Here is a 26,026-nt window from a genome sequence, read left to right as displayed (position 1 = left end):
GGGAATCAGTCATCATGTCTATAATTCATATGCAAGTAGAAAAATAACTAAACGTATATGAAAGAGAAAAAAAAGCAAATATGGTTAAAAAATAAATTATGAGGAATCTGGGTGAAGGGGATACAGAATTTTTAGTTTTATTTTTGTAACTTCTCTGAGAGAATAAATGTCATGTCAAAATAAAAAGCTAAATTAAAAATACAAAATGAAAATTCCCCCTCAGCTGCTGTGTTGGGGATTGGACTATAGGGGGCAGAGATGCTAGCAGGGAGACCAAGTGAGTGAATGTTCAGGCCAAAGATCCAGGCGGCTGGGGACATGTCAGGATGCCTTCTCTACATCCGAAGCCTCCCCCTTCCCAGTCCTCTGTCCCCTACCCCAAGCTCATAACTATGGGAGCCAAGCAGACGGAAGGTGAGGGTGGGGTCTCTGAGTTCCTGCAGCAGCTGGGGGAAAAGTTGCATGTGTCAGTGTCTAGAAGACTCCTCCCCTCTCCCTCAAAGAGAGCAGGGAGGTAGTCTCTGAAATCCTCAGGTCCAGAAATAATCAGTCTTGCTTACAACACGTATCCGCTGTGTGACCTCAAGCAAGTGACTTAATCTTTCTGCACCTCAGAATACCAACCTTTGACATCATAATACCTACCTGATAGGCGACCAAAAGGATTAAGTAAAATACAAAAGCATAAGGGCAATGTCTGACACATAGTGTTCTGTGAGCCAAGCACCATTTTTCATTCCATTTTCCAGAGGAGGAAAGTGAGGCACAGGAAGATTAGGTCATATGCCTAAGGTTATTGAGCTGGATTCCAACCCAGGCAGTCTGGTGCATGCTCTTAACCCACATATCTCTATAGTGATCCCATTTTATAGTTGGGAGACTGAGGCTCAGAGAGAAGCAAAGTCCATTACCCAAGGTCACACACTGGTCCTGCATGAGCCCTGGACCTAAGAGACACTGGGGGTAGAGAAGGGAGACCTGTCTGAACTGAGACTGGAGGAAGCTTCTCCAGGACTTCACACCCTGACTCAGTTCTCCCCATCCTTCTGATGAATGAGATGTTTGAAGGAGGGACTGGGTTGTGGGTGCTGGGATGCAGGAGCTTCCCTTGTCTGAGCCTAGAGCCCACACCTACACTCCATGCTTCCAGCAGGGTTGGAGCCAACCCCTGACCATAGCTGGGAGGAAATCAGTGCCTGTTACCCTTGGATTTCACTTAACCCTCCAACCAGGACCCCGGGCCCTACCGTCCTTGCACGTACTTACGGCCTCCACTGCTTCAGTCATGGGGATCTCTGGAGTTCGAAGCCCCCGGACTGGGGCCCCCTCTGGAGTCACCAGCTTCAGAGACCCTCGAAGGAGATAGAGAGGGAGCTTTAAGAGCAGTAAGTAAGGCTTAGAAGGTTACTGAGGGACCAGACAATAAGTTCAGTGTGAAAAGCAAAGAGAGACGGGCAAGGACCGGAGTTAGAGTTTCTGAGAGTTACATGATGTGGGGGTCGGAAATCCGAGATCTAGGAATAGTGAGGGAGAGCCAGAAGGGTCCTTAGCGTCCATCAACACCATCACCTTGTCTTCCTCGACCTGAGTCACTTGTACTGGTCCCTTGGGCTCTGGTGGAGAGGCGGAAGTGCAAGGTCCAATTCCACCTCATTCCCCTATACTCTGCTAGGCATCCTCTGTATCCCCAGGCAAGCGGGCTAAACCCCACCCATCACAGAGTTCCTCACACCCTCCTTCTCCCCCTCCCCGTCATCCATCTCACCAGTTATATATACCCAACGTTCTCCAGTCCCCTCTTAGTTCAGCCCGCTTCCCAGTTACGCTTCAGGCTAAGCACCGCCCAGCTACCCAGACCCAACGCCGCTAACCTGATAAGCCGCACCCCTCCCAGGACCTGTCCCACTCACCTGCGCTCATCTCGCCCCGCCAGCAGGAGAGCGCGCCGAAGCGCACGGCGTGGAAGAACACCGACTTCGCCGGCTGCCCGGGGCTCACGCCGATGCACACGGCGGGCAGCTCGGAGCCTGGCCCGGTCAGCAGTGAGAACACCGGCAGAGGCGTGGGTAGCGGGAAGAGCACCTGCTGCGGGCCGCTCGGGAAGGGGCGGACTCAGAGGAGGTTTGGGGCGGGGATTGGGAGGGGCGGGGCCTGGGAGGGGCGGGGCCTTGGAAGAGAGTCGGCCTGGGGCTCCCGAAGGAGTTCCGGAGCCCTCAGTCTTGGGAGGTGCCACCTAGAAACTTGAGGGGCTGAGGCTTCAGAGGGCTTAGAAGTTGAGGGGTGTGGTCTCAGAGTGGGCGTGGCTTCCACTAGGGGGCGTGCCGCCTTGGTGACAGCAAGGCCGGGCCCCCCAGGGGGCGTGGCCTCCGAGGCACCAAAGTCTTAGAGGCTCCAAGAACCTGAACAGGGTCTCCTAAGAGACCTGGCGGGGCACAGGGCCTGAAGAAGAATTAGGCCCGGGGCGAAGGGCGGGGCTTAGAGAACCGGAGGGCCTCAGAAGGGGGAGCCTCCAGGAGAGCAGGCACTTGGGGAGATTGGGAACAGACCTTGGGTGGAAGCCCGACTTCAAAGAGCTCTCAGCAGAAGAGTGGAAGGCCCCCGCCACAGAACCTGACAAAATCCGCAGTGCTTACAGGCCCCCCACCCGGACCAGCAGGAACTTGTCCACGGGCTGCTACCACTGAAGCAGGACCACGGATGTCTCCAATGCCCCACACAGGAACGGGCCCCCATAGCTAGCGCCCTCCGCTGTGGAGGTGGGGAAGGATGGGTTAGGGTCAATCCTGTCTCCCCTGCCCCGCGCCCCCAAAGGCCACACATCTTTCCCCGGGCTCTGGACACCCTGCCTTAATTCTGCAACCCTCTTCAGTGGCTACAGTCCAAGTCATGCCCCTGGCCCCGCTCCCCTCTGAATATCCACGAGATTCTCGCTCACCCACACAGCACGACTGGCAGCCTTTTGTGTCCTGGAACTTAGTGGAGACCATGTTCTTCCTGCAGAAGAAGGTAGGCGTGAGTGTGTGGTGGGTGGTGGGTGGGGGCAGGAATCAGATATTAGAGGGGTCTGTGGAACCACTGGAGTCTCGTACCTTACTAGTAGCCGGTGGGGACTGATGTGAGCAATGGGGCTTCCTGCTCTGGCATCTTTCCGTTCCAGCAGGCCCACGATGCTATGAGAATACAGGTGGAGGGTCTTTCCTGCAGGGTATGGGTAGGTAGGGGAAGCAGGAAGTTATAGGGCACAGCACACTCCCAGCTTTCCCCATCCCTTCCCTGGGCCCCATCCCTTTGAAACGCCCAAGCCTTTAAATCTCAAGCACCTGTATATGTTGATTTCCACTTAATATATTTTAAATGCCCACAGGAGGCCAGGCAGTGTGCTTGGCTCTGGTGAACAATGGTGCCTAAAATAAGTACGTTCCTAACCCTAGTGTTGCCTGTAGTCACATGAGAAACTATGGACACTTAACCAGTCTGCTGAAGTTACACATATTACAAAAGTTTAAGAAGAAACATACCTAGAGATTCTGTAAAAGTTTCTCATCCCACATGTGATATTAATGAGCTCACAAATCCTATCTGGCTTGGTGTTTCCTCACAAATGAGAAATTCTTTAACACAAAGCGTTTGTAAAACAATGAAACAAAATTTTAACCTACAGCTCGCTCATTCTAGTTTAGTTAAGTGTGGGATAAGGACTGTCATATGACCATCAAAGAAATGTAAAGACTAACTCACTGTAGGAATGACCTCAAAACTGACTTGAGACGTGGCAGTATTGTGAGCCCCATTGTACAGATGGGGAAACAGAGGCTTGGGAAGCCAAAGTCTCTTGCCCCAAGTCCTACATTGAAAACGTGGCTGGGATTTGAATTGTGGGCTCTGTGGAATGGGATCCTAAGTGATTTTTTCAGCTGTGCCCAGCTAGCTCCCACACCCTGACCATTGACTCCTTAAGTTCTGACCCCCCCACCCCAACCCATCCCTACCAAACCACAGCCAGACCTGAGAGAGACATGAGGACATTGTTGATGGAGTACACCCAGGTAGTCTGGCTAGAAGAGAGCTGCAGACGATGGAGGAGACAGGTCATGTAAGACTCCAGCACCACCCAATTCCAGCCTCCCACCCTTGGCTCACCCGCGGTGCCGCCTGGCCCCCACCATCTCCATTGTGGCCTCCTTATCATTTCGGTTCAGAATGAAAATGCCTTCCTCAGCTCCCAGGAGTAAGTGCTGGTCTTGGGGAACAGCTATGAAGATGCTGGGACCTGCCTCATCATCGAGGACCTCCCAGGCCCCCTCATCTGACCCCAAACACGGGTACTCTGTTCCCAGCCCTGACCCTCAATTCTCTACTTGCCTCCAACACTGACATTTCCAGTCCCTGTTTTCCCAAATCTGAACTCAAACCCTGACCTGTTCCCTGGAGCCGGTCTCATTCTCCCCAGCCTCTGACCTCCCCCTTTCTGCTGGTTCTTCCATCTCTGACCCACAAATCCTGACCCTCTGTCTCCTCAATTCTGACCTCAACACTAAACATGCCTCCCGTAATAGCCCTCTAAATTCTATCCCCCCTTCTCACCAGTCTGCTCCCTAAATGCTACTCCTATCTCAACACTGATCCTCAAATTCAGATGCCCTGACGTATAGCTTTTTCTTTCCAGTGTGACAGAAAGTAAATTTTTATACTCTTTCCTTAACGTTTACCTTTCACTGACCTTGTCTCCACATCTTTGATCCCCAAATACTTTCCCTTTCGGCTACATTTTAATCCCTAAAACTCCTGACCCCAAAATGCTGATCTTCGCCTCTCTGCCACTAACCTCCAACTGAGGTAAATGGGGTCCATCTGTTCCTAGGCTTGTACTCCAAACGCTGGCCTTTCTGCCTTATCTGACACTCCTGGCCTCCAAACTCTAATTTTTCTGGTTTTCACTCTCAAACTCACCTTCACTCTACCCATCTTTGATCCTTAAACCCCAACTGTCACCCCTGGCTCTGCCCCCAACACAGCTCGGCCACTCCAACCCCATTAAGACCCTCCCTTTGTCCCTGGATCTCCACCTCCATTAAGGACCCTCCCCATCCCCATCACATTCTCTGAGAATCTCCTGAATGCTCACCTTGGGTGGAGGGGTGTGTCGAGGCCGCCGTGCTGTGGATCCAGAGAGGGCAGCCATTGAACAACTTTACGAGAAGGGCACATCCCTGGGTGGGCCATAGGGTCAGGGCAGCAGCCCATCCAACAGAAGAGAGGAGGGGACAGGAAGGTGCCCTGGTTAAGACTCTGGAGAGCCAAGGTTCATATCCTGCCTCTGCCTCCTCAAAGGTTTATGACCTTTGAAATCTACTTACCCCACTGTGCCTCAGTTTCCCCCATTTTAAATGGGGGACAATATCTATCTCTGTGCTATCTATCTCCATCTGTGAAGGTATACACCATGTAAAGACATGAGGTCAGTGTCTGGCACAGAGGAGTTGCTCAAGAAATGTCACCTGTCATCATTATTAGTCTTCGGCCCCGCAACCCCAACCAGGCATCCCCAGCCCCGATCAGCGTTGTGAGTCCTCAGCACAGCTGGCCTCACCTTTCTCTTCATCTATTCCTCCTTGGGGGGCAACAGTGGGGGCTGGTCATGTTCCCGAGGGCTGGGTTCCACAGTGAAGTTTCTGAGATGGGGTGGGGAAAATCAGCCCCCAAATCACCCTCCCGACCTGCCCTACCCCCACCTATGCCCACCTCTTATCCCAGCCTGCCTTGGTACCTGAGTGAGCGGTTAGGTAGGGGCTTCAGGTGGCTGGGAGTGGCCAAAGTAGGGGGGTGCGAGGGTGAGACCCACTGGCACAGCAGACCACTATCCCTGGGCTCAGCTGCCCCTCATCCGCAGTCCCCCCAGGACCCTCGTCAGATGGAGAACGGATCTTGGTTTTGGAAACAGAGAGGGAGGGTGGGGAAATACATGAGATGATCTCTGAGAGAGGGCACCCTGCAGTCTGCCTCTGCCAGATCTGATGCTGCATTTTGGGTCTGACCCTCCCCACAATATCCGACCACCACTCCAGACTTCCCCTCTAACCGCCCCCCCCAAGAACATCAACAAACTCCGGCAACTAAAGGGTGAATGCTGGGTACAGAAGGAGTTTCCGAGGACCAGCTACTGATGAGTGTTCATCAGGCTAAATATTTTGAGTCCCACCCCTAGTTTCAGGGATGTCCCCTTCCACATCCCAGTGGGATCATCATCCTGGTCGTCCCACACTTCAAGGGAACTAGTGTCCTAGACTCCAGCCCTGGAGAGCTTGGTATCCCACCATCTGTGGACCCTGGCCTCCTGGCCCCCAGCCCACCAGCTTTTGCCCAGAACCTTACCTTGGGGAGTAGAGGAGGAGGTATGTCTTCTGCGAGGGTGGGGCTGAAACACACAGATGGGTTAAGTGGGGGAGGAGGGTGTTGGGAGCAAGGACTCGGGTGGGTTAGGGCTGGAAGTCAGCTCAGGAGGGCCAGGATGTGACTCTTTCTGGGCTGGAGCTGAGGGTTAAAGGACTAATAACCATGACGAAGTTAGTAACAGAAACACTTGGGTATCAGTGTTGACAGTGCATTAGGTCTCTGCATCATCACAGCCACCTAGTAACACAGGTCCTATGAGCTCCTGGGGGTCGGATTCTCACTTGGTGCTGGGCACGCCGCATGGGAGCCTATTACAGATGAGATGTGTGGAATGGATCTCCCCCAGGCCTGGGTCTGAGGGAGATGGGGGCCTGGGTTGACTCCTAGGTTTGAGGTTGAGTTCTGGGACTGAGGGTCTGGAGGGGGCAGAATTCCCAGGGGCTGAGGTTCAGTGTGAGTTTGGGTGAGAAGATAAAGAAAGATGAGGTCAGGGTTTGGGGGTTATGGCTGCAGTTGAGGTCTGGGTGTTGGAGCAACATCTAGGAGGAGCTGGGGACTGGGATGTGGCAGGGGCTCCAGGGTTGAGTTGCGGTGAGGTTAGGGGTCAAGGGTTGGTGGGGAGGAACGTGGTGGCTGGTCTCTACCAAGAGAGATGTTGGGATTTCTTCCCTGCTGGTGACTTTTTCCCGCACGCAGTATGAGGACCAGCTTAGCTGAGACACCCACAGCTGGCCCTTCACTCCCACTTCAAATGCCTTATGCTTAGAGCAAGCCCCTTAGTCCCCAAATCCCTCCTCCCAAGGCCGCTGGGGGAGAGGTGACCATGTGCTGTAGAAATAATGTCTGTGCTGCATCCCTGACGTTGTACTGGATCGTTGAATTTGGAGGGGGTCAGTAGGCATCCAGGAATTCGGCCCTCCTCCCCTCACCACAGAAATCCAAGATGACCACAGAGGCTAAAATCACGTTTATTGGGAGACACAGGCATGTGATGACCACTATATTGTGTCCACTGGGGAGGGGAGGGGGTGCAGAGACTGATTCCTAACACCCACTCCGAAACCCAGGGACCCATTCCTGGATAGAGAGGTTGATGGGGGCAGTAGATCATCTGCTGGGCGTGTCTCCACTACCACAGGCCTGGGGAAGGAAGAGAAAAATCTGTTTACTCATTCATTTGTTCATTCATTCATTCATTCATTCATTCATACATACATTCACAAAGAGTCTACAGAGGGTGTGCCTGCACAATGCTGGGCTTCAGCAGTGCGAGAGCAGGCAGGGCTCCTGCTGTCGCGGAGGTCAGTCTGGAGCAGCAGCCCAACATGAATCAGTGAATGACGTGAGTGCTGGGTACTAGGATGCGGCAGGGGCTCCAGGGTTGAGTTGGGGTGAGGTTAGGGGTGAAGGGTTGGTGGGGAGGAGAGTGGGGGCTGGTCTGGGAGGGTCAGGGTTAGGGTGAAGGTAGGTGTGGGTACTGAGTGTCCAGCCAGGGGTCACGGCTGAGTGGTGGAAGGAAAGCAGGGGCTGAGGTTGGGGTCATGGATGGTGGGGCTGGGTGGGGTCTGAGGCGCTCTCTCACATGTCCACGTTGTCGTAGTCATCTTCGGACTCTGACAGGTTCCTCCTGAGGAGGGACAGGCATGAGCCTCGGGCGGTCCCCACACATATCCCAGCCCCCCTCCCACGCTGAGGGTCCCTGACCTAGGACTGCTGCTCTTGAAGCCTCCAGGGGGTTGTAAGCGAGCCTGTGGGATAGGAAAGAGTCAGCAGTGGCCCAGGGGGAGGGGAGGGCGGCGGGGCAGTGGTTAGGCATCTCACCTTGTCAGCTGTGTGTCTGGACTACATGCCTCTGAGCATCATGAACTCTATGTGCCGCCATGGGGGTTGGGGTGGGGTGGTATGCAGGTGACACACAGTGAGCTGGGATCATGGATTCGGGAATAGAAAAAATAGAATGGGGTGGGGTGTGGTCTGCAGCCAGGATCTTAGGACTGGAGCTTTCCCGTCAGGGGAGGGATCTTGGTTTACAGGGGTCTCATTTTGGGGTCAAGATTTGTTATCAGGCGATGGGGGCTCAACATGGTTATACAGTGTTTGTTTTTAGATTCCACTTGGGTATCTGGGATCAGAACAAGGTTTCTGAGGTCTCTGGGAGTCCTGGTGGTTATAGGAAGTCTTATGGGGTCCGTGTGCAGAGCGGAGAGGTAGGGGTCTCTAGAATCATTTTGTAGATGAGGTTCTCTGGGGCCTCTTGTGGGATCAGATGGTAATGGGGGGAATCTGAGAGTCTGTTTAGAAGCGTGGAGGGTCTCTGGGGCCTCTGGCAATCTGATGAGGGGGTTACAAGGGTCTCCAAATCTTAAGGATTCTCTACTGAAGACAGCAGTCTGCAACTGGGATCCCCACAGAGCTGGATCGTTGGGTGGATCGTATCCGCCGAGCGATGGCGGGGGGTAGCTGGGCAGAGCAGCAGCCGCGTCTGGCCCACCGTCCTCCAGCAGCCCAGTCTGGAGCCCTCGGCTCTCCCGTAACCTCTGTGCCCCCAGCTCTGTGCCAAGCCCCCCATGCTCCCTGGCTTTTCTCCTTCTAAGAGAGGCAAAAAGGGGACACCCCAGGCAGGGGAGCAGCCTGAGCAAAGGTGGGGACCGTCCAGTACTTTTGTCATCCAAGCAAGGCCCACTCACCTCAGGCTCCTCATCTTCAATCTCGCCAACAGCTGCCCCCTTCCCTGGGTTCCTCAGTTTGTCAAGAAGCTCTAGGATCAGGCCTCTGTTTAGCCCGGGCTGGGACACCAGTCAGTGCTGGGGGTGGGAGGAGGAGGCGGTCAGCAGACAGAGGGCTGGGCTGCAGGAAGAGGGCTGGCACAGGGGCTTGAGAACCCATCTAAGGGAATCTGGCGGTGAAGGTGCCAATAGAGGAAGAAGGCGGGGAAGTCTGGGCAGCTGCCACCTGGGGGATTCTGAGGTGTCTGAAGGGATCAGACGAATTTAGAGAAGTTGGAGAATTCCAGAGGTGTCTCGGGTGTCCCCTGGAATTCCAGAGAACCCCCAGGAATGGGTCCTGAAGCCGTTGGCAACTTGTGAGGTTTTAGAACTCAGCATATCTTGGGGGAAAGTTCTGGGGTACAATTTGGAGGGTCTTGGAAGGCGGAGCCCTGGGGATTTCAGAGGGAGCAGGGACTTTGAAAGGGCCATAGGCGTTCTGTGGAATAAAATCATCAGTGTTCTAGGGAGCCGAGGGTGTCCCTGGGGGGTTCTCACAGGGGGTGAGTTTGGGAAGGCTGCTCAGGGAGGGGAGGTTTACACTGAGCATCTTGGTGGCGCCAGGTCATTTCTTGGCGCTCTTGGTGAGGGTGACTTTGACGAAGATGTGGAAGGCAGCCGACCTTGGGAAGAAAAAGGCAAGTACTGGGGGAGGGTACAGTTCAAGTGTTAGAGCGCATGCTTAGCATGCAGGAGGCCCTAGGTTCAACCCCCTCCTCTAAAAGTAAATAAATAAATAAATAAATAACCCCCCCAAAAGGCAAGATCTGGGATGAGGGGACCAGAGAACCTCCCATCAGACCATCAGTCCTGACTCTGCCCTCTCTCTCCCGCCTTCCCATGACTCTCTCCTAATATTTGCCTTTTTCCTTTAGCCGAGGAGGCTCATAGCCACTCTTGGTCATGAGGAAGAGAACTCTAGAAAGCAAGGACAGAACATGGGATTCAGATTCTCTGTGGAGGTCAGATCTCACGATGTGAGGGACCCCTGTTGGCACTGAGGTCAGCAGAGAGCAGTGAGGGACAGGAGGAGAATGAGGGGTAGGTTTTAAGATGCACAGGACGCCACTTCCAGGGGATGCTGCTCATCATGTTACAGAGTTCCAGAAGGCTCGGGGGAGCCTCAAGACAGGACTCCCTGCACTGGGGGCTCCTGGTGTGGACTGGAGAAAATGCTTTCTGGGTTGAGGTTCTCGGGTTGGGCTCGAAGGGAGAGGGATCCCCTGTAGGGGGGTCTTGATGTGGGGAAGCAGGCGGGGGTGGTGTTCAGGGTCAGAGTCGAGTGGGATCTCTGGGACCAGGGGACCTGCCACATCTGCCTACCTGAGAGGGTGAACGTGAAAGAGTGGTGGCTGTAGCTCGGCTAATTCCATGTCTGTGATGCCCAGAGACCAGATGTCACACAGCTAGTTGTATCCCCCCTTCAGGGCCACGGCCGCCACTTCCGGAGCCATCCTAGGGGCAGAGACCCTCAGAGAGCCAGGGGTGACATGATGAAGGGGAGGGGAGACTCCTAGGTAGGGGGTGGGGGGACAGGAGAGAGACAGGGAGCGAGCCGGAGAATGGGACACAGAGAGAGTTGGATGCAGACACAAAGAGGCAGAGAGACAGAAGTAAACACGGAGAGAGGTAAAGACAGAGAGTCAGAGATAGACTAGAAAACATAGACAGAGAGAGGCAAAGAGACAGGGAGAGCCACAGACTGAAACAGACAGAAAAGACAGCCACGGATAGGTATGGAGAGACAGAGATCAGGATCAAAATCAACACAAACACTGAGAAAAACACGTGGAGGGGAGACATGCACAGAAAGACCTAGGGAAATGGAAAACTCAAGGGAGAGCCACAGAGTACACAGAACGCTCAACAGAGAAAGGCAGAGGAAGGGCAAAAAGGCAGGATGGAGATTGCCAGAGATCCATGGTGGGGGAAGCCGCTGCCCATCACCACCAACCCCGCACCACCCCTGGCTGCCAGCCAGGCACCCCTCACCAGTAGGGTGTCCCAATGAAAGAGAGGCGTCGAGCCAGTTTGGCCCCGATCTGGGCCGATATACCAAAGTCAGCTGGAGGCAGATGGAGAGACATACTGACCTAGGGTCCCTGTCCCCTCTGGCTCCCAGCCAGTCCCCCTCCCCACCCCCACCAGCCACACTCACCCAGTCTGACCTCCCCAGGGTCGTTGATGGGGATGTTGGTTCCCTGGGGAAGAGTTGGGGGATCAGAGGCTGTCACAGACACCCCTCCCTCCTGCCAGCCCAACTCTGCCTCTGCTCCCTGGTCACACACTGCCTGAGCCCTCCAAATACCACTACCATCTCCCAGAGGCCCCACCCACCAAGGCTACTTTTCTGCCCCTAGATCACCTTGATGTCCCGGTGTATCTTCTTCTGTGAGTGTAGATAGGCCAGTCCCTGGGGAGGAGGATGGAGAGTGGGGCTGTGAGTGTTCTGGGGGTGTGAGCAGAGCCCTGCCCCCACCCAGACCCACCAAGCATCCCCTCACATGGAGCACTTCCCGGCAGACATAGCTGATCTGGAGCTCTGACAGGCGGCCTGTGACTGCAAAGGTCACCCCGGCATGGTGTCAGATGGGGACCAGGAAACCTGGCCCCAGGAGCCCCTGGCTGCCACCCACACCACGTACCACATGGGGATGGGGTAACAGGAGGGGACAAGGAACGGTCAGCAAAAGAGAGGCAGCAATGCAGGGAACCAGAGGCCAGAGGGAGATAGATTTATTCAACAGACTACACATTTACTGTGTGCCAGGCGCCGTGGTAGGCAATGCGGACACAGCTGTGGACACAGAGACAGAGATCCCCACCCTCGTGGAGAGAATGTTCCAGTGGGCGAAACGGACAGTAGACAAGAGAACTATGTGAAAGAAACAGTATGTGAGATGCGAAGAAATAGAAAAAAACAAAAGCAAGAAAAGACAACAGGAAATATGTGTGGGAAGGGGTATGACGTTTTATACTGGGTGATCAGCAAAGCAACTCTGAGAAGGTGACGGGGTTGAGGATGGGAGCATTCCCACTCAACGTGAACAAGATGAGCATGTGCAAAGGCCCGGAGGTAGGAAAGTGCCTGGTGGGCCTGGAAATTGGCAAAGTGGGTGGAGTGGAGAGAAGGTGTGTCAGCCTGGGGTGGTTGTGGGCGTCAGACTCCAGTGCTGTGATGCGAAATTTGGGCTTATTGTTGGAGGGAAATGGAAGGCTTGGGAGGGCTCTGAGCAGGAGGTGATGTGACTTTGTTAAAATGAGGAAAGTCAGAGGGAGACAGAGACAGGGACAGAAAATCAGAAACAGATCCAAACTGAGGCAGACATAGAGCGAGCTGGGCAGAGACCAAGAAGTGGCAAAACAGACACATTGAGAAACAGAGATTCAGAGGGGTCAATAAAGACACAGACAGAGAGTGCACAGAGCAGTTCTGACAGCTGGTGATGTGAGTCACTTCCCCTCTGTGGGCCTCAGATTCCCCGCCTAGGACTTCCTAATGAATTCCTTCCTTTCCTGAGCTTTGTGGAGACTGGGAGATGGTCAGAGACAGAGGTGCACATCAGAAATCCAGAAGTGACCATCACCTTGTCTTCCTCGACCTGAGTCACTTGTACTGGTCCCTTGGGCTCTGGTGGAGAGGCGGAAGTGCAAGGTCCAATTCCACCTCATTCCCCTATACTCTGCTAGGCATCCTCTGTATCCCCAGGCAAGCAGGCTAAACCCCACCCATCACAGAGTTCCTCACACCCTCCTTCTCCCCCTCCCCGTCATCCATCTCACCAGTTATATATACCCAACGTTCTCCAGTCCCCTCTTAGTTCAGCCCGCTTCCCAGTTACGCTTCTGGTTAAGCACCGCCCAGCTACCCAGACCCAAAGCCGCTAACCTGATAAGCCGCACCCCTCCCAGCACCTGTCCCACTCACCTGCGCTCATCTCGCCCCGCCAGCAGGAGAGCGCGCCGAAGCGCACGGCGTGGAAGAACACCGACTTCGCCGGCTGCCCGGGGCTCACGCCGATGCACACGGCGGGCAGCTCGGAGCCTGGCCCGGTCAGCAGTGAGAACACGGGCAGAGGCTTGGGTAGCGGGAAGAGCACCTGCTGCGGGCCGCTCGGGAAGGGGCGGACTCAGAGGAGGTTTGGGGCGGGGCCTGTGAGGGGCGGGGCCTTGGAAGAGAGTCGGCCTGGGGCTCCCGAAGGATTTCCGGAGCCCTCAGTCTTGGGAGGTGCCACCTAGAAACTTGAGGGGCTGAGGCTTCAGAGGGCTTAGAAGTTGAGGGGTGTGGTCTCAGAGTGGGCGTGGCTTCCACTAGGGGGCGTGCCGCCTTGGTGACAGCAAGGCCGGGCCCCCCAGGGGGCGTGGCCTCCGAGGCACCAAAGTCTTAGAGGCTCCAAGAACCTGAATAGGGTCTCCTAAGAGACCTGGCGGGGCACAGGGCCTGAAGAAGAATTAGGCCCGGGGCGAAGGGCGGGGCTTAAAGAACCGGAGGGCCTCAGAAGGAGGAGCCTCCAGGAGAGCAGGCTCTTGGGGAGATTGGGAAGAGACCTCGGGTGGAAGCCCGACTTCAAAGAGCTCTCAGCAGAAGAGTGGAAGGCCCCCGCCACAGAACCTGACAAAGTCCCCAGTGCTTACAGGCCCCCTATCCGGACCAGCAGGAACTTCTTCACGGGCTGCTACCACTGAAGCAGGACCACGGATGTCTCCAATGCCCCACACAGGAACGGGCCCCCGGAGCTAGCGCCCTCCGCTGTGGAGGTGGGGAAGGATGGGTTAGGGTCAATCCTGTCTCCCCTGCCCCGCGCCCCCAAAGGCCACACATCTTTCCCCGGGCTCTGGACACCCTGCCTTAATTCTGCAACCCTCTTCAGTGGCTACAGTCCAAGTCATGCCCCTGGCCCCGCTCCCCTCTGAATATCCACGAGATTCTCGCTCACCCACACAGCACGCCTGGCAGCCTTTGGTATCCTGGATCTTAGTGGAGACCATGTTCTTTCTGCAGAAGAAGGTAGGCATGAGTGTGTGGTGGGTGGGGGGTAGGGGCAGGAATCAGATATTAGCGGGGTCTGTGGTTCCACAGGGGTCTCGTACCTTGCTAGTAGCCGGTGGGGACTGATGTGAGCAATGGGGCTTCCTGCTCTGGTCTCTTTCCGTTCCAGCAGGCCCAGGATCTTATGAGAATACAGGTGTGGGGTCTTTCCTGCAGGGTGTGTGTATTTAGAGGAAGCAGGAATTTATAGGGTACTGCACAATCCCAGCTTTCCCCATCCCTTCCCTAGGCCCCATCCCTTTGAAACGTCCAAGCCTTTAAATCTCAAGCACCTGTATATGTTCATTTCTCACTTAACATATTTTAAATGCCCACAGGAGGCCAGGCAGTGTGCTTGTTTCTGGTGAACAATGGTGCCTAAAATAAGTACGTTCCTAACCCTAGTGGTGCCTGTAGTCACATGAGAAACTATGGACACTTAACCAGTCTGCTGAAGTTACACATATTACAAAAGTTTAAGAAGAAACATACCTAGAGATTCTGTAAAAGTTTCTCATAACACATGTGATATTAATGAGCTCACAAATCCTATCTGGCTTGGTGTTTCCTCACAAATGAGAAATTCTTTACACAAAGCGTTTGTAAAACAATGACACAAAATTTTAACATACAGCTCGGTCACTCTAGTTTAGTACAGTGTGGGATAAGGACTGTCATATGACCATCAAAGAAATGTAAAGACTAACTCACTGTAGGTATGACCTCAAAACTGACTTGAGACGTGGCAGTATTGTGAGCCCCATTGTACAGATGGGGAAACAGAGGCTTGGGAAGCCAAAGTATCTTGCCCCAAGTCCTAAATTGAAAAGGTGGCTGGGATTTGAATTGTGGGCTCTGTGGAAGGGGATCCTAAGTGTTTTTTTCAGCTGTGCCCAGCTAGCTCCCACACCCTGAGCATTGACTCCTTAAGCTCTGACCCCCCACCCCAACCCATCCCTACCAACAGACAGCCAGACCTGAGAGAGACATGAGGACATTGTTGATGGAGAACACCCAGGTAGTCCGGCTAGAAGAGAGCTGCAGACGATGGAGGAGACAGCTCCTGTAAGACTCCAGCACCTCCCAATTCCAGCCTCCCACCCTTGGCTCACCCGCGGTGCTGCCTGGCCCTCACCATCTCCAGCGTGGCCCCCTGATCATTTCGGTTCAGAATGAAAATGCCTTCCTCAGCTCCCAGGTGTAAGTGCTGGTCTTGGGGAACAGATAAGAAGATGCTGGGACCTGCCTCATCATCGAGGACCTCCCAGGCCCCCTCATCTGACCCCAAACACGGGTACTCTGTTCCCAGCCCTGACCCTCAATTCTCTACTTGCCTCCAACACTGACATTTCCAGTCCCTGTTTTCCCAAATCTGAACTCAAACCCTGACCTGTTCCCTGGAGCCGGTCTCTTTCTCCCCAGCCTCTGACCTCCCCCTTTCTGCTGGTTCTTCCATCTCTGACCCACAAATCCTGACCCTCTGTCTCCTCAATTCTGACCTCAACACTAAACATGCCTCCCATAATAGCCCTCTAAATTCTATCCCCCCTTCTCACCAGTCTGCTCCCTAAATGCTACTCCTATCTCAACACTGATCCTCAAATTCAGATGCCCTGACGTATAGCTTTTTCTGTCCAGTGTGACAGAAAGTAAATTCTTATACTGTTTCCTTAACGTTTACCCTTCACTGACCTTGTCTCCACATCTTTGATCCCCAAATACTTTCCCTTTCGGCTACATTCTAATCCCTAAAACTCCTGACCCCAAAATGCTGATCTTCGCCTCTCTGCCACTAACGTCCAACTGAGGTAAATGGGGTCCATCTGTCCCTAGGCTTGTACCCCAAACGCTGGCCTTTCTGCCTTATCTGACACTCCTGGCCTCCAAACTCTAAGTTTTCTGGTTTTCACTCTCAAACTCACCTTCACTCTACCCATCTTTGATCCTTAAACCCCAACTGTCACCCCTGGCTCTGCCCCCAACACAGCTCGGCCACTCCAACCCCATTAAGACCCTCCCCTTGTCCCTGCATCTGCACCTCCATTAAGGACCCTCCCCATCCCCATCACATACTCTGAGACACTCCTGAATGCTCACATATGTTGGAGGGGTGTGTCGAAGCCGCCGTGCTGTGGATCCGGAGAGGGCAGCCATTGAACAACTTTAGGAGAAGGGCACAACCCTGGGGGGGCCATAGGGGCAGAGCAGCAGCCCATCCAGCAGAAGAGAGGAGGGGACAGGAAGGTGCCCTGGTTAAGACTCTGGAGAGCCAAGGTTCATATCCTGCCTCTGCCTCCTCAAAGGTTTATGACCTTCGAAAGCTACTTACCCCGCTGTGCCTCAGTTTCCCCATTTTGAAATGGAGGACAATATCTATCTCTGTGCTATCTATCTCCATCTGTGAAGGCATATATCATGTAAAGACATGAGGTCAGTGTCTGGCACAGAGTAGTTGCTCAACAAATGTCACCTGTCATCATTATTAGTCTTCAGCCCCACAACCCCAACCAGGCATCCCCAGCCCCGATCAGAGGTGTGAGTCCTCAGCACAGCTGGCCTCACCTTTCTCTTCATCTTTTCCTTCATGGGGGGCAAGAGCGGGGGCTGGTCAGGCTCCCGGAGGGTTGGGTTCCAGAGTGAAGGTTCTGAGATGGGGTGGGGAAAATCAGCCCCCAAAGCACCCCGTGCCCTGCCCAACCCCCACCTCTGCCCACCTCCTACCCCCAGCCTGCATTGTTACCTGCATGAGCGGTTAGGTGGGGGCTTCGGGTGGCTGCGGGAGGCTGGGGTGTGCGGGGAGGGGTGGCCCACTGGCACAGCGGACCAGTACCCCTGGGCTCATCTGCCCCTCATCCGCAGTCCCCCAAGGACCCTCGTCAGATGGAGAACGGAACTTGGGCTTTGGAAACAGAGAGGGAGAGTGGGGAAATACATCAGATGATCTCCGAGAGAGGGCACCCTGCAGACTGCCCCTGCCAGAACTGATGCTGCATCCTGGGTCTGACCCTCCACAAAATATCCGACCACCACTCCAGCCTTCCCATCTAACCGCCCCCCCCAACATCATCAACATACTCTGGCAACTAAAGGGTGAATCCTGGGTACAGCAGGAGTTTCCAAGGAAAAGCTACTCATGAGAGTTCATCAGGCTAAATATTTTGAGTCCCACACCTAGGTTCAGGGATGCCACTTCCAGATCCCAGTGGGATCATCATGATGGTCGTCCAGCACTTCAAGAGACCTAGTGTCCTAGACTCCAGCCCTGGAGAGCTCGGTATCCCAGCATCTGTGGACCCTGGCCTCCTGGCCCCAGTCCACCAGCTGTGGCCCAGGACCTAAATTTGGGGTGTAGAGGAGGAGGTATGTCTTCTGCGAGGGTCGGGATGTAACACACAGATGGGTTAAGTGGGGGAAGAGGGTTTTGGGAGCAAGAACTGGGGTGGGTTAGGGCTGGAAGTCTGAGCTCACGAGGGCCAGGATTTGACTCTGTCTGGGCTGGAGCTGAGGGTGAAAGGACTAATAACCATGACGATCATAGTAACAGCAACACTTGGATATCAGTGTTGACAGTGCATTAGGTCTCTGCATCATCACAGCCACCTAGTAACACAGGTCCTATGAGCTCCTGGGGGTCGGGTTCTCACTTGGTGCCGGGCACGCCGCATGGGAGCCTATTACAGATGAGATGTGTGGAATGGATCTCCCCCAGGCCTGGGTCTGAGGGAGATGGGGGCCTGGGTTGACTCCTGGGGTTGAAGTTGAGTTCTGGGCCTGAGGGTCTGGAGGGGGCAGAATTCCCAGGGGCTGAGGTTCAGTGTGAGTTTGGGTGAGAAGATGAAGAAAGATGAGGGCCAGGGGTTGAGGTTTATGGCTGCAGTTGAGGTCTGGTTGTTGGAGCAACATCTAGGAGGAGCTGGGGACTGGGATGTGGCAGGGGCTCCAGGGTTGAGTTGCGGTGAGGTTAGGGGTGAAGGGTTGGTGGGGAGGAACGTGGTGGCTGGTCTCTACCTAGAGAGATGTTGGGATTTCTTCCCTGCTGGTGATTGTTTCCGCACGCAGTATGAGGACCAGCTTAGCTGAGACACCCACAGCTGGCCCTTCACTCCCACTTCAAATGCCTTATGCTTAGAGCAAGCCCCTTAGTCCCCAAATCCCTCCTCCCAAGGCCGCTGGGGGAGAGGTGACCATGTGCTGTAGAAATAATGTCTGTGCTGTATCCCTGACGTTGTACTGGATCATTGAATTTGGGGGGGGGTGGTCAGTAGGCATCCAGGAATTCGGCCCTCCTCCCCTCACCACAGAAAACCAAGATGACAGCAGAGGCTAAAATCACGTTTATTGGGAGACACAGGCATGTCATGACCACTATATTGTGTCCACTGGGGAGGGGAGGCGGTGCAGAGACTGATTCCTAACACCCACACCGAAACCCAGTGACTCATTCCTGGATATACAGGTTGCTGGGGGCAGTAGATCATCTGCTGGGCGTGTCTCCACTACCACAGGCCTGGGGAAGGAAGAGAAAAATCTGTTTACTCATTCATTTGTTCATTCATTCATTCCTTCATTCATACATATATTCACAAAGAGTCTACAGAGGGTGTGCCAGCACAATGCTGGGCTTCAGCAGTGCGAGAGCAGGCAGGGCTCCTGCTGTCGAGGAGGTCAGTCTGGAGCAGCAGCCCAACATGAATCAGTGAATGACGTGAGTGCTGGGTACTAGGATGTGGCAGGGGCTCCAGGGTTGGGTTGGGGTGAGGTTAGGTGTGAAGGGTTGGTGGGGAGGAGAGTGGGGGCTGGTGTGGGAGGGTCAGGGTTAGGGTGAAGGTAGGTGTGGGTACTGAGTGTCCAGCCAGGGGTCACGGCTGAGTGGTGGAAGGAAAGCAGGGGCTGAGGTTGGGGTCATGGATGGTGGGGCTGGGTGGGGTCTGAGGCGCTCTCTCACATGTCCACGTTGTCGTAGTCATCTTCGGACTCTGACAGGTTCCTCCTGAGGAGGGACAGGCATGAGCCTCTGGCGGTCTCCACACATATCCCAGTCCCCCTCCCACGCTGAGGGTCCCTGACCTAGGACTGCTGCTCTTGAAGCCTCCAGGGGGTTGTAAGCGAGCCTGTGGGATAGGAAAGAGTCAGCAGTGGCCCAGGGGTAGGGGAGGGCGGCGGGGCTGTGGGGAGGCATCTCACCCTGTCAGCTGTGGGTCTGGACTACATGCCTCTGAGCATCATGAACTCTATGTGCCGCCATGGGGGTCGGGGTGGGGTGGTATGCAGGTGACACACAGTGAGGTGGGAACATGGATTCGGGAATAGAAAGAATAGAACTGGGGTGGGGGAGTGGTCTGCAGCCAGGAACTTAGGACTGGAGCTGTCCCTTCAGGGGAGGGATCTTGGTTTACAGGGGTCTCATTTTGGGGTCAAGATTTGTGATCAGGGAGATGGGGGCTCAACATGGTTATAGAGTGTTTGTTTTTAGATTCCACTTGGGTATCTGGGATCAGAACAAGTTTTCTGAGGTCTCTGGGAGTCCTGGTGGTTATAGGAAATCTTATGGGGTCCGTGTGCAGAGCGGAGAGGTAGGGGTCCCTAGAATCATTTTGTAGATGAGGTTCTCTGGGGCCTCTTGTGGGATCAGATGGTAATGGGGGGCCTCTGAGGGTCTGTTTAGAAGCGAGGAGGGTCTCTGGGGTCTCTGGCAATCTGATGAGGGGGTTACAAGTGTCTCCAAAGCTTAAGGATTCTCTGCTGACGACAGCAGTCCGCATGTGTGATCCCCACAGAGCTGGATCGATGGGTGGATCAGATCCGCCGAGGGATGGCGGGGGGTAGCTGGGCAGAGCGGCAGCCGCATCAGGCCCACCGGCCTCCAGCAGCCCAGTCTGGAGCCCTCGGCTCTCCCGTAACCTCTGTGCCCCCAGCTCTGTACCAAGCCCCCCATGGTCCCTGGCTTTTCTCCTTCTAAGAGAGTCAACAAGGGGACACCCCAGGCAGGGGAGCAGCCTGAGCAAAGGTGGGGACCGTCCAGTGCTTTTGTCATCCAAGCAAGGCCCACTCACCTCAGGCTCCTCATCTTCAATCTCGCCAGCAGCTGCCCCCTTCCCTGGGTTCCTCAGTTTGTAAAGAAGCTCTAGGATCAGGCCTCTGTTTAGCCCAGGCTGGGACAACAGTCGGTGCTGGGGGTGGGAGGAGGAGGCGGTCAGCAGACAGAGGGCTGGGCTGCAGGGAGAGGGCTGGCACAGGGGCTTGAGAACCCATCTAAGGGAATCTGGCGGTGAAGGTGCCAATAGAGGAAGAAGGCGGGGAAGTCTGGGCAGCTGCCACCTGGGGGATTCTGAGGTGTCTGAAGGGATCAGACGAATTTAGAGAAGTTGGAGAATTCCAGAGGTGTCTCGGGTGTCCCCTGGAATTCCGGACAAGCCCCAGGAATGGGTCCTGAAGCCGTTGGCAACTTGTGAGGTTTTAGAACTCAGCATATCTTGGGGGAAAGGTCTGGGGTACAATTTGGAGGGTCTTGGAAGGCAGAGCCCTGGGGATTTCAGAGGGAGCAGGGACTTTGAAAGGGCCATAGGAGTTCTGTGGAATAAAATCATCAGTGTTCTAGGGAGCCTAGGGAGGCCCTGGGGGGTTCTCACAGGGGGTGAGTTTGGGAAGGCTGCTCAGGGAGGGGAGGTTTACACTGAGTATCTTGGTGGCACCAGGTCGTTTCTTGGCGCTCTTGGTGAGGGTGACTTTGACGAAGATGTGGAAGGCAGCCGACCTTGGGAAGAAAAAGGCAAGTACTGGGGGAGGGTACAGTTCAAGTGTTAGAGCGCATGCTTAGCATGCAGGAGGCCCTAGGTTCAACCCCCTCCTCTAAGAGTAAATAAATAAATAAATAACCCCCCCAAAAGGCAAGTTCTGGGATGAGGGGACCAGAGACCCTCCCTTCAGACCATCAGCCCTTACTCTGCCCTCTCTCCCCCGCCTTCCCATGACTCTCTCCTACCATTTGTCTTTTTCCTTTAGCCGAGGAGGCTGATAGCCACTCTTGGTCATGAGCAAGACAACTCTAGAAAGCAAGGACAGAACATGGGATTCAGACTTCTCAGTGGAGGTCAGATCTCACGATGTGACGGACCCCCGATGGCACTGAGGTCAGCAGAGAGCAGTGAGGGACAGGAGGAGAATGAGTGGTTGGTTTTACGATGCATAGGTCTCCACTTCCAGGGGATGCTGCTCATCAAGTTACAGAGTTGCAGAGGTCTCAGGGGAGCCTCAAGACAGGACTCCCTGCACTGGGGGCTCCTGGTGTGGCGTGGAGAAATTGCATTCTTCGCTGAGGTTCTCGGGTTGGGCTCGAAGGGAGAGGGATCCCCTGTAGGGGTTCTTGATGTGGGGAAGCAGGCGAGGGGTGGTGTTCAGTGTCAGAGTCGCGTGGGATCTCTTGGACCAGGTGGACCTGCCACATCTGCCTACCTGAGAGTTTGAACGTCAAAGAGGGGTGGCCGTAGCTCGGCTAATTCCATGGCTGTGATGTGCAGGGACCAGATGTCACAGGGCTCGTTGTATCCCCCCTTCAGGGCCACGGCTGCCACTTCCGGAGCCATCCTAGGGGCAGAGACCCTCAGAGAGCCAGGCGTGACATTAGGAATGGGATAGGAGACTTCTAGGTAGGGGGTGGGGGAAAGGAGTGAGACAGGTACTGAACAGGAGAATGGGACACAGAGAGAGTTGGATGCAGACACATAAAGAGGCAGGGAGACAGAAATAAAGACGGAGAGAGGTAAAGACAGAGAGTCAGAGATAGACTAGAAAACATAGACAGAGAGAGGCAAGGAGACAGGGAGAGCCACAGACTGAAACAGACAGAAAAGACAGCCACGGATATGTATGGAGAGACAGAGATCAGGACCAAAATCAACACAAACACTGAGAAAAACACGTGGAGGGGAGACATGCACAGAAAGACCTAGGGAAATGGAAAACTCAATGGAGAGCCACAGAGTACACAGAACGCTCAACAGAGAAAGGCAGAGGCAGGGCAAAAAGGCAGGATGCAGATTGCCAGAGATCCATGGTGGGGAAAGCCGCTGCCCACCACCACGAACCCCGCACCACCCCTGGCTGCCAGCCAGGCACCCCTCACCAGTAGTGTGTCCCAATGAAAGAGAGGCGTCGAGCCAGTGTGGCCCCGATCTGGGCCGATATACCAAAGTCAGCTGGAGGCAGAGGGAGAGACATACTGACCTAGGGTCCCTGTCCACTCTGGCTCCCAGCCAGTCCCCCTCCCCACCCCCACCAGCCACACTCACCCAGTCTGACCTCCCCAGGGTCGTTGATGGGGATGTTGGATCCCTGGGGAAGAGAGGGGGGATCAGAGGCTGTGAGAGACACCCCTCCCTCCTGCCAGCCCAACTCTGCCTCTGCTCCCTGGTCACACACTGCCTGAGCCCTCCAAATACCACTACAATCTCCCATAGGCCCCACCCTCCAAGGCTACTTTTCTGCCCCTAGATCACCTTGATGTCCCGGTGTATCTTCTTCTGTGAGTGTAGATAGGCCAGTCCCTGGGAAGGAGGATGGAGAGGGGGGCTGTGAGTGTTCTGGGGGTGTGAGCTGAGACCTGCCCCCACCCAAACCCACCAAGCATCGCCTCCCCCCACCCAAACCCACCAAGCATCGCCTCACCTGGAGCACTTCCCAGCAGACATAGCTGATCTGGAGCTCTGACAGGGGGCCTGTGACTGCAAAGGTCACCCCGGCATGGTGTCAGATGGGGACCAGGAAACCTGGCCCCAGGAGCCCCTGGCTGCCACCCACACCACTTACCACATGGGGAGGGGGTAACATGAGGGGACAAGGAACGGTCAGCAAAAGAGAGAGGCAGCGATACAGGGAACCAGAGGCCAGAGGGAGATAGATTCATTCAACCGACTACACATTTACTGTGTGCCAGGTGCCGAGGTAGGCAATGGGGACACAGCTGTGGACATAGAGACAGAGATCCCCACCCTCGTGGAGAGAATATTCCAGTGGGGGATACGGACAGTAGACAAGAGAAAAGGAGAAAGAAACAGTATGTGAGATGCGAATAAGTAGAAAAAACAAAAGCAAGAAAAGACAACAGGAAATACGTGTAGGAAGGGGTATGACGTTTCATACTGGGTGATCAGCGAAGGCAACTCTGAGAAGGTGACGGGGTTGAGGATGGGAGCATTCCCACTCAACGTGAACAAGATGAGCAAGTGCAAAGGCCCGGAGGTAGGAAAGTGCCTGGTGGGCCTGAAAAGTGGCAAAGTGGGCGGAGTGGAGAGAAGGTGGGTCAGCCTGGGGTGGTTGTGGGCGTCAGACTCGTGGGCTGTGATGTGAAATTTGGGCTTATTGTTGGAGGGAAATGGAAGGCTTGGGAGGGCTCTGAGCAGGAGGTGATGTGACTTTGTTAAAATGAGGAAAGTCAGAGGGAGACAGAGACAGGGACAGAAAATCAGAAACAGATCCAAACTGAGGCAGACATAGAGCGAGCTGGGCAGAGACCAAGAAGTGGGAAAACAGACACATTGAGAAACAGAGATTCAGAGGGGACAATATAGACACAGACAGAGAGGGCACAGAGCAGGTCTGACAGCTGGTGATGTGAGTTACTTCCTCTCTGTGGGCCTCAGATTCCCCGCCTAGGACTTCCTAATGAAGTCCTTCCTTTCCTGAGCTTTGTGGAGACAGGGAGATGGTCAGAGACAGAGGTGCACATCAGTAATCCAGAAGTGATCAGAGACCTACCCCGCCCCCACCCTCAAATGCTCCAAGAGAGCGAAAAGCAGGCTGAGAGAATCAGAAATGCATTCACTGCTTAAATGAACATGTGGGCATGAAATGACAATTAGCCAGAAATGCAGAAATACTGAAATTTGTGAGTAGACCTTGGCGAGGAAAAGCAGACACAGAGGAAGATGGGGCGGGGGAAGGAGAAGTGGTCACTGCCTGCAGAAAGACTAGGGCTGGACTCTCAGGTCCTGGAGGACAGGGCTCAGGGCCTGCTCTGTCACATCCCCAGCATCATCCAGGTCAGGTCAGTCCCAGAGAAGGGGCTCATTGTGTGAAATATGGACCAGAAAGGCAGTCCCAGGAGACACAATGGCAGAGGGACAGAAGGGGTGGATTGGAGGAGCAGGGGCTCCTCTCACCTTGGTAGATACCCTGGAGAGAACCCGCCCCACAGAATTCCATGCAGATCCAGAGCCTCTGCAGCCTACAACAGTTCGAGAGCAATCACAATAGCAGTAATAAATCATTTGTAGGACAGCTCCTAGCCCACTGCCTTGTTCTAGTTCAACAAGAACTTCAGTGTAAGAGCTGCCATCTCTCTCTCGCCCACCAGAGTGAGACAGTCCCATTTCCATTTTACCGATGGGGAAGTTGAGGCTCAGAGAGGAAATAATATGTTCAAGGTCAACTGGAATCAAACCCAGGTCTTTGGGCTCCTAAGCCAGAGCACCTCTGCTGTTCCACTCTAATCTAGAAGACAGGGTAGAGACTTCACAGGCTGTGAAAGTTCGGAGGCGACAGAGGAGGCCAGGGTGCCAGGTATAGGGAACAGAAGTCATTATTGAGGTATCTGGGATATTAGTTTGAGGGTCAGGGAATTTAGGGGTTCATATTAAAGGAACAGATAGTGAAACCGGGGGACCCGATGAGTAGGAGTATGAAAGATTGGTTTTAGGGGACTTGGTTCAGGTTTGGTTACTACAAGGGATCCATTTTGGGGACCCCTTGTAAGAAATGGGAGTTCTGGATTGGAGATTAGATTTGGGGATCCTTTGGTCAGAGAAGTGGGCCTTTGACTTGGAGATCAAGTTAGGGGTGCCCCAGTTAAAAATGAGGATCCATGATTGAGGTCAGGGTAGGGGGTACCCTCGTCAGGAATGGGAGTTCGGGGGTAGGGGCTGGGCTGGGTCCCAGGGCAGGTCTTAAGCTCATCACCAGAGATAACTCCCATGGTAGGCCACGACGTTGGCATGCCGACAAGTTTTCAAGATGAGGATTTCCTTCTGAAGTGTAGAAACATCATCATCTGCAAGGAGGGGCCGGAGAGAAAAGGCCGCTGCAGGGAAGGGGTCTGGGAGAGATCCCAGTGTCCCAGGAGGTGGGGGTGTGGGGAAGGCACTCCTGGGTTCTCTCCTCACCAGGCTGCATCTTCACCATCTTCAGTGCCACCAGGTCCCCCGTCACCTTGTCTCGAGCCTTATAAAGGGGAAGTTGGCAGTCAGGCAGGCTCCATTCGCCTGAGCTCTCCTCAGCATCCTTGAACCAAAGCCAAGGACTGGGACCCTATTGCATCCCCTTCCCTTCTTGGGCCTCACCCCAAAGATCTCTGGTCTGAGGGTGATGGAGAAGGAGGGGATTCCTCACCTTGAAGACTTCCCCATAGGTGCCGCCGCCCAGCCGTTGCAGCAGGTCATAGTGGTCCCGGGGATCCCTATTAAAGATGTCGGGGTCCGCAAGGTCCATTCCTGGGGGCCGGAGCTGGGCCTGTGCCCAGGGGCCAGCAGGGCCTCAGGGCTCGGAGTGCTGGCACCTCCCTCCCTCCCCACAGGCCCTGCACCCGTCTTGCCTCCACTGGCTGTGGCCTTCCCCCTCCCCACTCTGGCTTCCTGCCCCAGCAGGCTTGTGTGGCCGGCTCCGCCCCCTGTCCCCTGGGCCCTGAAAGCCTGTGAGAGGCAGCTTGCCTTGGGACCCAGGGGACCCCCCTCCACCTCCAGGGCCGTGGGCTGAATGTAAACCAGATGCAAACTATCTTAATTATGACCTGGGGTGGGGGGGTGCCCTAACACTCCCTCCCTCGTTCTGGGTGGCAGCTAAAAACTGT

At 54.7% G+C, this 26,026-nt stretch overlaps 1 protein-coding gene and 1 pseudogene across 1 annotated transcript; both read right to left on the bottom strand.

Moving 5' to 3' along the window:
• Nucleotides 1–105: 105 nt before the first annotated feature.
• On the bottom strand, nt 106–25,787 carry LOC135320982 (mitogen-activated protein kinase kinase kinase kinase 1-like). The gene is given in 31 exon segments (XM_064484204.1): nt 106–450; nt 1,112–1,178; nt 1,263–1,353; nt 1,552–1,613; nt 1,911–2,085; nt 2,645–2,748; nt 14,096–14,154; nt 14,250–14,358; nt 15,165–15,225; nt 15,323–15,399; nt 16,285–16,369; nt 16,750–16,832; nt 16,928–16,987; nt 16,990–17,086; nt 17,516–17,572; nt 19,135–19,177; nt 19,255–19,298; nt 19,372–19,430; nt 19,935–20,013; nt 20,241–20,357; nt 20,860–20,941; nt 21,170–21,232; nt 21,640–21,771; nt 22,310–22,382; nt 22,476–22,518; nt 22,683–22,730; nt 22,852–22,907; nt 24,345–24,409; nt 25,141–25,231; nt 25,344–25,401; nt 25,570–25,787. Coding segments are annotated over 31 exon segments (2,454 nt in total). The 5' UTR covers nt 25,669–25,787; the 3' UTR covers nt 106–335.
• Nucleotides 2,848–12,218, bottom strand: LOC135320959 (mitogen-activated protein kinase kinase kinase kinase 1-like; annotated as a pseudogene).
• Nucleotides 25,788–26,026: the final 239 nt, after the last annotated feature.

The sequence above is a fragment of the Camelus dromedarius genome, unplaced genomic scaffold, assembly GCF_036321535.1.
Source record: "Camelus dromedarius isolate mCamDro1 unplaced genomic scaffold, mCamDro1.pat HAP1_SCAFFOLD_45, whole genome shotgun sequence".
In the NCBI taxonomy this organism is placed as follows: Eukaryota; Metazoa; Chordata; class Mammalia; order Artiodactyla; family Camelidae; genus Camelus; species Camelus dromedarius.
This window is presented reverse-complemented; position numbering and strand designations above follow the sequence as displayed.